Genomic DNA, 16,229 nt, shown 5'->3' with positions numbered 1-16,229 from the left:
AAAGCATTTAAACCATGCATAATTTATTTACCAAGTTTAAAAAAAGCAAGAGCTCCATTTAAAATTAATTAATGCAATGAACATATCTTTATAAGCATTTTGTCAAACACATTGGGGGCAATATATATCCAAACCAATTCCAACTACCAAAAACCATTCCCATGTAATCCAATTATCCAGAACCATCATTAATACATATAAAAGCATAATTAAAACCATAGAAAACCATAAGTAAGTATTTATAAATAAAATCCCCAAACCATATTTGTAAACCAAAAGCATACAATAATGAAACCATGAAAACATTATATAAAACCATGCCTTTAATTGGAAATAAAAATGAGGGAAAAGAAAATTCCTTAGTTGACAAAGTAGACAGAGAGAGTCACGTACAAGATTCCTAAATTAGCTCTTAAGATGGTACCCTAACTTTTTCCCCAAAAGCTCTTGATAGAATTATATAGTGTTTAGGAATAATTTCTAAGTGTTAATGAATAGAATAATTGGGTAAATACTCTCCTAAGTAGGTTAGAAGTCATGGGGTCCTATTAGGTTAAGTGGGGAAATGTCCAGAATACCCCCAATTAAGTTGCACAATATCCCATTACAAGGATACGACTGGCCCATACGAGTTGTACCCTCCGATACGATTGGTGCCCTCCATTCATATCCAAAGTCTCAACCTTTGGATCCAACACTGTTCGGCATACGACTTATCCAATAAAGTCACAGCATACAATCCGGACCTTCTACCCATACCCCTGGCAGAATAGAATACCAAGAGGATTGAACATTGTCACTTATACGATTCCTCGATATAACTCGCACCAAATTTAAGGTTAAGTAAAGGAAAAACCCCAAACCATACGATCCGTATCCAATCATACGACTTGTACCACCTAAGTCGTACCTATTCCAGTGACCAACATCCCAACATTCAACATTGGTCAGTATATGATAGATCCATTCCATCCGTACCCTAACATATGGCTCGTACCCATGAGTCGTATTGCGTCCAAAGAACGAAATTCCAGAAAATTTTCTAAGGTCCAAAAACCAGGATGTTTCATTCTCCCCCACTAGGAACATTCATCCCCGAATGACGAGTAAGGTAAGGTAGACACAAACACGAGTCATTTGCATTATCAAACATAAATCCAACCCTTAGATGTATCTACTCTTACCTTTAAGACAGAAAACAAAGATGCAAGAGATCTAACCTTTCCTTTAACAATCTAAAAAAATAAAGTTATGTTCAAGAACACATACCTTTTACACGAATCCCAAAAATAGAAACCAAGAGCGAATACTTGGACTTCATCTCCACTTCCCAAGTAGCCTCTTCCACCTTGTGGTTCCTCCACAGAACCTTAACCCGAGCCACATCCTTGGTCTGCAACCTATGAATCTGCCTATCTAATATATCAATTAGGAACCCTTCATAAGACAAATAATCTGAGATACACAATTCTTCTAAAAGAACAACGGAAGAAGGATCATTAATGCATTCCTCAACATAGAAACATGAGAAATCAAATGAACAAAGCCCAAACTAGCAGGAAACTCTAATTCATAAGCGACATTAAAAACCCTTCACAAACTCACATAAGGGCTAATAAACCAGGGACTAAGCTTTCCCTTCTTGTCAAACCGTACTACTCTCTTTATTAGAGACACCTTAAGGAACACCTTATACCCAACATCAAACTTTAACTCTCTACGCCTAACATCTACTTAAGACTTTTGGCAACTTTGGGTAGCCTTAAGCCTATCCCAAATTACCATCACCTTCTTCATAGCATAAACCAAATCCGGTACAAATATATCTGCCTCACCAAGCTCAAACCAGCCTATAGAAGATCTATACCTACTACCATACAACGCGTCGAAAAAGGCCATACCAATACTAGAATGATAGCTATTATTGTACGAGAACTCCACCAAAGGTAGATGCTCAACCCAATGGCCACCATAATCAACTACGCATTCCTGTAGAATATCCTCTAAGGTCTGAATAGTTCACTCTGCTTGCCCATCTAACTGCGGATAAAAAATAGTACTCAAACTAACCTTAGTACCTAACCCTCTCTAGAAAGATCGCCAGAAGTGAGATATAAACTGCGTACCACGATCAGAAATAATTGAAATAGGCACCCCATGCAGCTTCACAATCTCCTAAAAATACAGCTTCACATAATCCTCTGCCGAAAAGGTAATCCTCACTGGTATAAAGTAAGAAGACTTTGTTATCCTTTCCACAATGACCAAAATTGAATAAAATTGATTTTGAGATCGAGGAAGACCGATAATAAAATCCATATTGATCATCTCTCATTTCTATTCTGGTAAATCAATTTCTTGATGCAACCCACAGGCCTCATGTGCTTAACCTTAACTTGTTAACACACCATGCACTTGGCCATAAAATCAACCACATCCCTCTTCATATCGTTCCACCTATAGATCTCTTTGAGATTATGATAGATCTTTGTCGAACCAGGATGAAGAACATAGCGTGACTTATGCGCCTCAACCAAAACCCTTTATCGCAAATCATTGATATTAGGAACACACAACCTCCCTTAGTACCGTAAAGTACCATCACCACTAATATCAAACACCACCATCTTTTTCCCACTAATATCACTCATGATTTTTGTTAAGACAGGATCCAACACTTGTTTCTCCTTAATCTCTACACCAAGAGATAATCAAACCACTTCTTGCACCATCACACCGCTATTCTTGAAGTCCAAAAAGTGAACTTGAAGATTTGCCAAATGGGGAATATCCTTCACCGATTCCCTTTTTCCTTCCTTCACATAAGCCAAACTCCCTATGGAGAACTTGCTAAGAGCATCAGCAACCACATTAGTCTTACCTAGGTGGTAGTAAAGACTCATATCCTAGTCCTTGAGAAGCTCAAGCCATTTCCTCTTCCTGAGATTAAGCTCCTTCTGAGTGAACATATACTGTAGACTCTTATGATTAGAAAAGACATCCACGTGAACTCTATACACATAATGCCATTAGATTTTTAAAGCGAACACAATCTCCAACAGCTCTAAATCATGAGTAGCATAGTTCCTCCCATGCACCTTCAACTGCCTTAAAGAATAGACAATTACCTTCCCATGCTGCATCAAAACACAACCAAGCCCTACCTGGGATACATTACAATAAACCACAAACCTATCATTTTTTTCTCGCAAAGTCAGAATTAGAGCCGAAGTTAATCTATCCTTAAACTTCTCAAAACTCCCCTCACAAGCATCCGACAAGGAAAACTTGGACCTTATTCAGAGTCAACTTTGTCAAAGGAGCAACTATCAATAAAAGCCTTCTACAAAATACCTATAATACCCTACTAAACTCAAGAAGCTTCGTATGTCGGATGGATTCATAGGTCTAGGCCACCTTTTAATCATAACAACCTTTTGAGGATCCACCATTATCTCTTTGCTAGAAATAAGATGACCCAAGAAAGTTACAGCGTTCAACCAAAACTCACACTTAGAGAACTTAGAATACAACCACTATTCCTTTAAGGTATGCAACACAATATGAAGGTTATTAGCATGATCGACATCCCTCTTCGAATAAACTAAAATATCATCAATAAACACAATGACAAAGAAATCCAAATATTGCCTGAAAATCTGTTCATTAGATCCATAAATGCAACTGCGGAATTAGTCAATCCAAATGACATTACCAAGAACTCAAAATGTCCATACCGAGTATGAAAGTCCGTCTTAGGGATATCCACCTCTTTATTCTTAAATTAATGATACCCCGATCGAAGATCTATATTAGAAAAAAATTGGCACCTTGTAACTATCAAATAGATCATCTATCCTAGTGAGAGGATACTTGTTCTTGACTGTTACCTTATTCAACTATCTATAGTTAATGCATATTCAAAGGAAATCATCTTTCTTACGCACATACAACATCGGTACACCCTACGAAGAAACTCTAGGACGAATAAACCCCTTTTTCCAAAAGATCCTAAAGTTGCTCCTTGATTTCCTTCAACTCAGTCGGAGCCATTATATAAGGAGGAGTAGATATTGAACGAGTTTTCGAAAGCAAATCAATACCAAACTCTATTTCTCTATCCGCAGGAACACTAGGAAGATCATTCAAAAAGACCTCTGGAAACTCATTAACCACTAGAACTAACTGCAAAGAAGGACCTTTCGAGCTAGAATCTTTAACCCAGACCAAGTGATAAAGAGACCCCTTGGTGATTAACCTCTGAGCTCTAAGATAAGAAATAAATATCCCCCTAGGAACTAGAGAACCACCCTGCCATTCTATAATCGGTTCACAGGTAAACTTAAAGATAACCTTTTGGGTCAGACAGTCTAAGGATGCATAACGGAAGTGTAACCAATACATACTCAAAATAACATTAAAATCTATGATCCCCAATTCAAACAGATCCACCAGGGTCTTTTTGTCACCAACAGCTATCACAAACACCCTATAGACTCTTTTAGCAATAATGAGTTACCTACTGAAGGTAAAAATACAAAAAGGATCCAAAATTACTACGGGATCAAAACCAAAAGATACAACCACATAAGGAGTCACATAAGAAAGAGTGGATCCCAGAGCAAGCATACAATATACGTCATGGGAAAAGAGTTGTAATATACTAGTAACAACATCAGGTAATGCCTTAAATTACTATCGAGGTGCCAAAGCATACAACTTATTTTGACCAACACTAGAACTAGGAGCAGTAATAGAAATATATACAACACAACTAGGTATAGGAGTTTACTCCCGTAGTAACCTTATTATTTGGACGATCCCTAAGCCGATGACCTGGCTGGCTACACTTGAAACAGTTGACTCTTCTTTTATCACAATAACCCCGGTGAAGTCAACTACAGATTTGGCAAAAAGGGCATAAATAAACTGACTAACTTTCGCTCGCCTAAGATTGGGCATCTTATGCCCAAAAATAGTCACCACCCTGATGACGCCTGTCTCCCGACTGCTTCGGGTAAGGGGCACTAGCAGTAGAGAATGAACCTGAACTCTCCCCATTTTTTTGCCACTTTTTGCCATCTCGACCACCCTGGGATTTCACACTTCTTTGATTAGAAAACCTGCTCCTCTTTACCTTCCTATCCCCAAACTCCGCCTGCCTCGTCTTCTCATTCTCCACTTGTTGCATATGAACGATTAACCTAGAAATATCCATATCCTTAATGAGTAAAAAAGCCTTTCTCTCTAAGATAAAATCTTGAATCAACCCATAAGTGAATTTTCTCATTCTCGGTCTCATGTCAGCAACGAAATCAGGAGTGTTCCTTGATAGTTGATGGAACTTTAAGGCATATTCCTTGACTGTCATTCTCCCCTGCTTAAGATTCACAAACTCTTCCATCCTAGCTTCCCTCGGCTCCTGAGAAAAGAAATGATCCAAGAAAGCATCAGATTGGGCCTTTCACAAATCTAATTCTTCCACATAACCCCTATCCCTGTCCTGCTCCTCATACCACTGATAAGCAATATCTTTAAGCCAATAAGCTACAAAGTTTACCCCTTCTATATTGGTAGCCTGCATTACCCGAAATATTTTTTCCATTTCATCTAAGAAGCCCTATGGATCCTCTTTCACCTTTACTCCAGTAAAAGTAGGAGGACCTATCTTTATAAATTGGCCAACCCTTTTAGCTTTAGCAGACAACCTACCAGATATATCCCGTTCAATCTGAGCAGCAACCAACTGAGCAATAACATAAATAGATTGATGAAATTACACATTCGTCACATTGACCTGAGGGACCTGAAGAGAACTAGTGGGATTTGGAGAAACTCTAGAACCATTAAGAATAGGACCCTGAGATTAAAGATAAACCCCAGACGAAGGACATACCCCATCAGCATTATCCCCAGATGGCACAGAAATGTTCTAGATCTATAAGGCATGATCTAAAAGACAAACAAACAAGGATTAGAGAAGATTCTAGGACGTTAGACTCAAGCTTTAAAACAAAAGACCAAGAAAGTGAAACATTCCTAAATGCCTTATAGTCTCTCCCTGATGAGTGTGGTGTGATCCACACCCCAAAAAGAGACTCTACTTGACACGACTTTGTGGAGTCCCAATTGACCATGAGCCTAAAGCTCTAATACCAACTTGTCATAACCCAAACCAGGGCATAGACGTAATGGGCACTCCAAGTCCAACCTAGACCAGAGACTAGCCCCATTACCCAACTCAACCTTTAGTCGCCTGCCTTGAGTTGGATGAATTTTTAGCATATAACAAGATAGTGTAATTGCTCTTATGAAGACTCTGGAATAGGATCACGACCGTGACCAACCCAACCGAGTCCAATCGTCCAACCATACCAACTATACCAAACCAAACCAAAGTCCATAAATCAGGCCATAACCAAAGAAGTTCCAAAACATATAATGATAATCAATCCCAAAATAGAATACGATGGAACAACCAATAATATCATCCAAGGGTGTAGTCCCCAACATCAATACCAATGCTAAGGCAACACCAATACCGATCCCACTTATACCAACTCTCAGAAGTACCATAAAGCCTCTAACCAAAAGAATAAAAATATCTGGTTAATAAATACCCCCAACCATGGTCAAAACCAATATCTAAAACATACTCGAAGTGTCAAAAAATATCCATAATATGAAATAAAGCCTTCCGAAAAGATGGAAGCTCACCAATCTATTCCAATTACTGATCTCAAGTCAATCACTATGTAAAAGGAGTAGAACGGTTTGTTCTTATGTAGCGTAGGTATACAGCGCCAGTAGATGGGTTAACGAGTGATCTCTAGCATGAACTCAAGATAAGGGATAAAATAATTTCATTTATAAAACCAAGTAAATCCATCCATAAGGCATATAACCATACATATATAAATATATACACATCATGTCGGGCAAAACAATCGGGTTTAGCATGTATTAAAACCTTTATCTGAGTTTTGTAGCAATTGTTTTCCTCAACCACCCATGGGCTATATGGGTTTAACTCCCCCTACTGAAGGGCCTCGGTGTGTAAAGCCGCATGACTGGAGAAAATAAAATAGGATGACTAGTAAATCCCCCAATATAAAGTGTGACATTATGTACATGGTCACCAAGACCAATCTCATATCGGCAATTATGAGTTTTCAATTTTGGTCCCCGTGAGACATCCACCTTCTACGGCTTTGCTACACCTCCCCGTTTAATGTCTAATTAAAACTATTTTACAAACAACCAAACCATTATCCATTTATTAACCAAGGCCACTAATAGTGGTTTCTTCATACCAATCAATAACTTGCAAGTATCCATAGCCAACTATTTATGGGTTAAGGGGACTTTCAAGTGCCCTTCCATTTATTATATCAAACTACTTGGGGATCACCATGTACCCCACAAACATTACCATTTATACATTTATTTTTTCAAATCATTTAAACCATGCATAGCTCTTTTACCAAGTTTAAAATAATCAAGAGCTCTATTTAAAAGTAACCAATGCAATGAACATATCTTTATAAGTATTTTGTCAAACGCATTGGGGGAAATATATATCCAAGCTAATTTAAATTACCAATGACCAATCTCATGTAATCCAATTATCCAAAATCACCATTAATACATATAAAAGCATAATTAATACCATGAAAAACCATAACCAAGTATTTATAAAAAAATTCCCAAATCATATTTGAAAACCAAATGCATACAATAATGAAACCATGAAAACATTATATAAGACCATGCCTTTAGTTGGAACTAACAATAAGGGAAGAGAACATGCCTTAATTGACAAAGTAGACGGACAGAAATCACCAACAAGATCTCCATATTAGCTCTTAAGATGAAACCCTAGTTTTTGCCCCAAAATCTCTTGAGAGAATTATGGAGTGCTTAGTAATAATTTCTAAGTATTAGTGAATAGGATAATAGGGTAAATACTTTCCCAAGTAGGTTAGAAGACGTGGGGTCCTATTAGGATAAGTGAAAAAATATCCAAAATGCCCTCACTTAAGTTGCACAAAATCCCGTTATAGGGATACGACTGACCTATATGAGTCGTATCCTCTGATACGATTGGTGCCCTCCACTCGTATCTAAAGACTCAACCTTAGGACCCAACATTGTCCAGCATACGACTCATCCAACCAAGTTGTATCCACAGCATATAATTTGTACCTCCCACTCATACCCCTGGAAGAATAGAATACCAAGAGCATTGAACATTGTCCCCTATACGAGTCTCTGATATGATTCGTACCCTAATATACAGCTCAAGGTGAGCCACTTTTACTCAGACCCAAATTAAGTTACCAAATCTAAGGTTAAGTAAAGGAAAAACCCAAACCATACGATCCATATCCAACCATACGACTCGTACTACCTGAGTCGTACCCATTTCAGTGACCAAATCCATCCCACCAATCAATACTGGTCAGCATACGATAGATCCATACCATCCGTACCCCAACATAAAACTCATACCCATGAGTCGTATTGCGTCCAGAGAATGAAATTCCAGGAAATTTTCTAAGGTCTAGAAATCATGATGTTTTATTTTTGTGATGCAAACTGGGTGACTAATAATGATGAAGTTAGCTCTACTAGTGGCTATGTGTTTAATTTGGGTGCAGGTTCTATTTCATGAAAGTCCTCAAAACATACTAGTATAGCACGTTCTACCATGAAATCTAAATTTATTGCTCTCGAGTTGGTAGGACAAGAAGCTGAGTGGCTGAGAAACCATTTGGCAGATGTGCCTTTCTGGGAAGAAAAGTGTCACCAATGTCTTTACATTGTGACTCACAGGTAGAAATTGGGATTGTTAAAAACAGTGTATACAATAGAAAAAAGAGACATATTCACACTATACATGGTGCAATTAAACAATTGTTGAAACATGGTGTTATCTTCTTAGTATATGTAAGGTCCAAAAGAAATTTGGCGGATCCTATGATCAAAGGTTTGACAAGGAAAATGGTCCTTGATCGTCAAGGTGGATGGAGCTAAATCCAATGGATTGAGGTAATATGGTGGATACCCATTTACGGTCAAATAAAGCCATATAAGCCTTCAATAAACACTACATATCTTATCCCTATGGCGTGAGGTAGTGTATTATAAGGTTGAACTTATGTTTGCTCTTAATAATTCATAGCCTTAAGGTGTTCTATGAGATAGGCTTGATAGATCACCTACCTGAGTATTAAAAGTTGGTCACCTTTTGATGAAAACTTGAGTTGTCTTTTTAGAGCACTCATGAGACCCAAGGTTTGTGTGCATGACCATAAAAGCACTTTATGAGTATCACGGAGTTTGCATAAAATCAATGATATGGTATCTGTTGTGGGGTCTCAGCGTATATCCACTTTTTTCAAGAGTGCTTCATTTATTAGATATTTGTCGTTGCCTCATTTCACTACGTATCAATTCAAATCTAAAGATATTGATACTTAAGTACATCGTCCTTTCTTTTGCACAAAAATTATTTCTATTATTTTTTTCTTTGCATTTTATAGGGGAATGTGAGCTTTTCCGTTCATGAATGAAAACACAAAAATGAATTCATTGCATTCATTTCTCTCCAATTAATTGTGCAGATTAAAATGCAAAGTAAAAAAATCCGCATTCATTCTCTCAAATTAATTGTTGTGATGAGAGTTAAAGACAAATATTCTTTAATGAAACACTTGTCGTAAATGAGATATTAACTGATCTTATTTATTTCTTCACCAAAACGTACATTCCCACACCTATATAATTGTACTCTTTACTTGATGAAAAAAACACATCACAGAAAGAAATACCATTTGCCTTTTCTTGGCTTTCTTTCTTGATTACTTTCTCCTCATTGGTATACTATTCCTTGTGAATTTCTGGACAATGGTTTGTGCAACTCCAAACTTCCAGCTGCAAGTGCACATGTTTGGAAGTAGTTGTGGAACCTTGGGGAGCGACCGTCTAAAAGGATTTGTACCAGAGTCAGGCCGAAATCGCTTTCAAGGCAGTGGCTTTCCACGGCACAGTGTTTGTGACAACTTTCTTACTATTACTAATTCCTATCCAATATCAATATTGTAGTAAATTTCCTAACATCTATGTCACTGTTCCACATCTATATAGGTGTGTTAGTGCGGGTCTGATCTCTCCCGTGTGTGATCTACTCTTGCTTTGTAAAATATAGGATATGATGGTTATTTGTTAAAAAGTTGAAAATCTGCATAAACATCTCAAATAGACATGATTAACGACTTCTAATGTTATGTACTCACAATGATTGCAACCTTTATTGGTACGGTGCATCTTTCCTTGCAATGTTTACTAGCAAAGTGAAAGTATTACAGCTTAAAGTATCTTCCTACCATCATCAACGAGCTAAGACTGAGGTATCCCAAGACCAATCCATATGATTAATGTCTTTTCGCGATTACCTTGGTTGTTTTTTCATTTGAGATGTCTATCATTAGTCGCTCTCATTAGCTAGGTTGAGCTTCCATGTTGCCTTATATATATAGTCCATGTTCTTTTATTTGATATGTCTATGTTCCGTTAATTGAAATGTTCATGTTCCTCTATTTGAGATGTTCAGGTTCCTCTAATTGAGATGAAAAGCTCCAAAATTTTGATACAATAATTAAGGAATAAAAAGGTGAGGCAAATTTTACAGAATATTTCGCAACTCAAATTCGGTCACGAAATTGGAAAGGACAGAAAATTACAATTTCAAAAGCAAAGTAAAGGAGGGATTTTCACAAACTTATTCTTCTTAAAGTATAAAATACGAAACTATGCCCATTTGGCCATAAGAGACATCCCGCCAGCACCAAGAAGGACAGCCATGTAGGACTTGATTTGTAGCTTTACACTACCTTGTAACTTGTCACCCATAAAATCAGCAGCAAGAAGATCAACCAAAGCCATATAGATTAGAAGACCAGCAGATGATGCATTGAGTAATCCAACAGTTATTAATGCCCGTGGGCTATTTTCCTCGTAAGTACTTGACAGTGCTATTCCAAGTGCTATACCAAATGGGGTTGTTACTGAGAAGAAAAATGCCATTATTGCCTTCTTCAAGAACTTGTACTCAGTCTGAATAAAAACATAAAAATTCAATTAGAAAATATAATGCAATAAGAGTTGAGCATCTACACCACGAACCGGTACGTTTAGGGTTCAAGTCACGCAGAAGGAAAAGTGGAAACAATATCGATCCTCCTTGGGGTGGGGTATATAGGAAACCTCGATCAATATTTTTGTCAAGAAACTATAACTTCAATGAAATTTCATCATATAATAAACACTTGCCTGGAGAATACAACCACCAAGTCCCATGCCTTCAAACATTTGATGAAAGCAAAGTGCAGCAACAAGTCCTTTAATTGTGCATGTATTGCTTGAAGCACCTAATGATAGCCCTATCACTATTGAGTGCACAATGATTCCCAGCTCTAACACCTGCAAAAGCACTATCAATTTTTGTGATGATTTTATTTGACTAAGTATAATTGATCAATAATATTATATATTTGATTTAGAATAAATAACAAGTTTAAACATGTATAATTAACTCGCTACAAATGAATTAACGCTCATGTGGAGTAATTTATTTTAATTGGCTTATTTAGAAATGGCGGGTATACGACTTTTCCAATTCCTCTAGAACTGAACTAAAGAAAGGAAGAGGTAAGATTATTCATTTGATTCTTTCCTATACTAAATTTTAAGTTCAATAATATTGATGAATCGATCAACGATAAAAAGAAAAAATAAAACTCGGTCAAAGGGACAAAATGATATGAATAAATTTTAGTAAAACATAAACAAATCGATCAACTAAGAAGATCAGATTCCGATTTGCATCACTATCAGGCAAGTACACCAAATAATAGAGATTGTTTGACTTTCACCGTATTGAATTATATATGGACAGTTACATACCTATATTTACCATTTAGTTGGCCTTATAATGCATGTCCAGTGCATATATAGAAGAAGTTAAACGCTTAAGGAAAATGAATAACCAGTTACCACTAATAGAAACAATTTAAGATAATTAATTACCATGGCAATGACTCTGTATCGTAGTAGTTTTGTGCCATCAACTCCATCTTTAGTCGAAAAGGATCCATGGTGATGATGTGAATGTACATGGGAATGTCCAGCATTCACTGCCCCCATCTCTTGATCATTACTATCTTGACCCTGACCGATTTCTGGATTAACTATACCAGCTTTATGTTTTTTGCTGTACAAACTAGTAGCTATAGAGTCAATAGCCATCGTTACTATTGCAGACAACATAGCCACAAATCCAGTGAAGGGGAACTTATGCCATGGGTTTTCTTTCAAGCAACTGGATGATAACATGTCGAAAGAGTCCGGTAGCACGTGCATGAAGCCCGTGGCTAAGATAATTCCTGCTGCAAATGCCTTGACAATCACGAAAAGGCTTCTTTCTGGGCTTAGGGCAGGTATAGAACGTGAGAATAATGGAAGACATACTCCGATCATGCTAGTGATTAAGATGGAGACTATGGCTATGATTTTTAAGGACAACGCTTTGGATTTGTTGACACATGAGTTGTCTTCTTCTTCTCCACAATATTCTACGACTGATAAAACTCGAGGAGTGAAAATTGAGATGAGAATGAAGAAGATGGCAATGTGCTTGATATTAAAATTTGACATTGTGCAATATAGAGCTTGACTTTTGAGTGAATATGGTTTTTTTGCTTGCTTGGGGTTATGAATGTTATGATAGCTGGAATTGAAGGAGCTACTATATATATCATATCATCTAGGATTAAAAAAATAAATTCATTTTAATTAGTTAGTTAGATGGAAGAGTTGCTAATATAGTAACAGCTATTGAGTTATGAATTGGTTATTAGTAATTAATTTATGGTACAAGCTGCTACTTGTGCAGTTGTACTATATTACTCCCATATAAGGGCAGGCATGTGTATGTAACAGACAAGAAGTGTGGATTTAATCAGTGATTAGAGTTTGCAGCTTTTCTGCATTACAAATGGCACGTGTTTCAAACGAGTTTGGAGTTGACTTTGTATTTTCTTCTTGTCCTACATGGAATTTAAAAGTATAACATTTCATGTCTTAAAAGAAAATTGGAATGAATGAAATACTCAAGTACAAGCATTTTAAGGCAATTATAAATGACAAATTAAAATCGTAGAATCTGCTTATTTAAACAAGAAGATCATAATAGTTTCACAATTTAAGCCAGCTGCAAGACGAGTCTCTTAAACACTTCTTTTTGTGACATGAGGGATGAAGTAGTAATTCTACAAACATTAGATATTTTATCGTGGTAAATTTAATTTATCAATCAGTAGGCCTGCTGTATTTTAAAAAAAAAAAAATTACACAATTACACAACTTATGTTTTCAATGTTACAAAAAATTTCAACTTTCTAGACATATTACAAAAATCACAGATGCTATGTATATGTCGACTGTGTTATGTATATTAATAGGAAGAAAGAGTAAAGCAATTTAAAAAAATAGGAGAGAATGTTGTTACTTTCAAAAGTTGGTATTTATGTTATTTATATTATTTTTTTTCCTTAATAGAATAAAGTAATCTTGAAAACAGATCCCCAAGCTCAACTTCCAAATATGGACCACTAGAATGGATTTTTAGAAAAGGAGAGAATCTCGGAATGGAACTGTTCAGAAACAGCTAATCATTAGTGATATTAAAAATTTTAAAAGGAATAAATATATTTCTTAATCAAATACTTTGGTATAACAATATCATTAGTGATATTAAAGAAAGAATGGAATAATAAGAAGTCATCTTTGAGATATAGTCTAAATTAGAGACATGTAGTCATATATATATTGTACGTTTAAGTACAATTTAGTTTTCTATTAGGTCATGGAGATAGCCTAACAACCAAAAATTAAAATGAACCCCATCTTTATTGGCCTTGATTGTCAACCAATAGACAAGGGTTCAAAAATAAGGCCGGTAAAGTTTTTGTGTTAGATCCTTAAAATCTCAAGGCCTAAAAAAAATAATTGATTGTTAATTTTATAATTTTTTATTTTTTTTGATAATATTGAATATAGTGTGAAAAATGATGATCATTCAATTGAAATATTTTGAAATTTTGAATTAAACTAGTCAAATTTATAATAATAAATAATATGTTTATAATAATATTCAAGGTAATATATTGAAAATACGTGGTTAATATCTTCTTAACTTCAATCAATTCTTATTATTATAAATAATAATATTATTATTATGTGAAATATAATACTACACTAAAAACAATAATTATTAAAAAAAAAAAAAGCAACATTAATTTTTTATTTTATATATATATATATATATATATATATATATATATAAAGACATCAATTAAAATTTACTTTTAGATCATTAATTTTATTGAGATGTTCTTGACAATAGAATCGGGAATCAATTATTTAAATAGTATTCAGCATTTGGCAATTTCTTTGATATTTACTTATGAAACTTGTATGAAAGACGTTTAAAGAAAAGAATTTAATTAGAAAAGTTGTAGAGTGGTGGTAGTTCTTTTATATCTATTGGCCCATCTCTCTAAAAGTATATTAGTTTTTTTGGGTGGAAATTTCAGAAAAAACCGCAGCTGCTATACCTTTCGGATGTGCGCATTGGCTAAACCCCCATGTACACAGCTTGCAAGTAACATCAGGGGGTTTTAACCGCACTAGGCAAGCCCGGTGCGACAGGCTCGACTCAAAGATCCTACCTGGGAATCGGTCCCAGGTAGCTATGGTGAGTTTTCAACCCCCGACTAGTGAGCCACACCTCAAAGGGTGCATATATTAACTTTATCATAAAGAAAAGGTCAAATCCATCGGTGCCCCCTAAACTTGGCATGATCTTTTACTTAGGCACCTCAAGTGGACATTGTTAACTTTTGGCACCTCAAGTAGCCATAAACTGTGTCACTTTGACACCTTTTGTTGATTCAACAAAGAGAGCGTATCACACTCGCTTTTGGGCGCGTGCAACGCTATTTTAGCCCATTTTTCATTTAAATTAACCATCTTCTTCCCTATTTTTTCATCCTACATCTTTCAACCTCCATTAATGGAGTATCCTACATCTTTCAACCTCCATTAATTTTCTTTTGTCGATTAATTTTCTGATTGAACACAGGCCTCTTCTCCTCCATATTTTTTAGTCATACATCTAAAATTCGAGAAGCTATTAATGCGGATTGAAAATATAGAGGTTAAGCTTCTAGATCTAGTTTGAAAATCTGTTATTTATTAAATTCTTGGTTGAATTTAGAGAATAATTAGATTATTTGTATTATTTTAAGTTCTCAAATGTCAATGTAGTTGTATATGAGTTATTTTTTTTCCCCTAAGTTCAGAAGTTTACAATTTGCTTGATTTTAGTTCAATTTAGAATATCTGATTTTTTGTGTATGTGTTGTCTTAGCCGCATTGTTGTTGAAGCAATTATTAGAGTGAAAGTAAATGGATCCAGACTAAGTTGTTGCTGAACTGGTTGGAATGGGATTCGAATTATCTGATATTACAAATGCTATAGAAGTTGCAACCTCCGTTGATGGAGAGCTTGAAGAATGGTTTGGTGAGAAAGATGAAGTTTTGTAATTATTTGGTCAAAAGCCACGTGTCATTAATTCATCGGACATCTTATAATGTATTTTGTTTCATTTTAAAAAAAAAATTGTGGATGCATATAATGACGTGGCAATTTAAAATGAGTTGGTATAAATTAATTGGTCATTTAATCCATGTCAAAAGCGAGTGTAATTCACGTGCTAGAGCTGATGTAAAAAGGTGTCAAAATAACACATTCGTAAGCTACTTGAGGTGTCAAAAATAAACAATATTCACTTAAAATGTCTAAGTGAAAGATCGTATCAAGTTTGGAGGGCCACCGATGGATTTGTCCTAAAGAAAAATAGTCAATATGGGGTAACATTTATTTTTCTTCCCTTCAAACACTTGAATGGTGTTTTGTGTCAATTAATTTGATTGAGGTGTTCCATATTATTCATCTACTTACATTGATATTTCTTTTCCTGTGGTTATAAATTTGCTTCATCAATTCGTTGGCTTCTTTTTTCTAATATATTGACTTGCGAGAAATAAACTCGAATTTGGATCTTAGTCTAATATTCACATATTTTAATCAAAGAAAATGACAG

General features: G+C 35.6%; 1 protein-coding gene across 1 annotated transcript; it reads right to left on the bottom strand.

Moving 5' to 3' along the window:
* Positions 1–10,660: 10,660 nt before the first annotated feature.
* Positions 10,661–12,915, bottom strand: LOC107861100 (fe(2+) transport protein 1). Its single transcript, XM_016706483.2, has 3 exons — positions 12,091–12,915; positions 11,335–11,484; positions 10,661–11,118 (listed from the first exon to the last, which is right to left on the bottom strand). Exons 1-3 carry the CDS (start codon positions 12,715–12,717, stop codon positions 10,813–10,815), a joined length of 1,083 nt encoding a protein of 360 aa, XP_016561969.1. The 5' UTR covers positions 12,718–12,915; the 3' UTR covers positions 10,661–10,812.
* Between the last annotated feature and the right edge of the window lie 3,314 nt (positions 12,916–16,229).

Source organism: Capsicum annuum, chromosome 2 (genome assembly GCF_002878395.1).
Source record: "Capsicum annuum cultivar UCD-10X-F1 chromosome 2, UCD10Xv1.1, whole genome shotgun sequence".
NCBI classification, from domain to species: Eukaryota; Viridiplantae; Streptophyta; class Magnoliopsida; order Solanales; family Solanaceae; genus Capsicum; species Capsicum annuum.
Note: the sequence above shows the minus strand (reverse complement) of the source record. Positions and strands in the feature narration are given on the sequence as shown.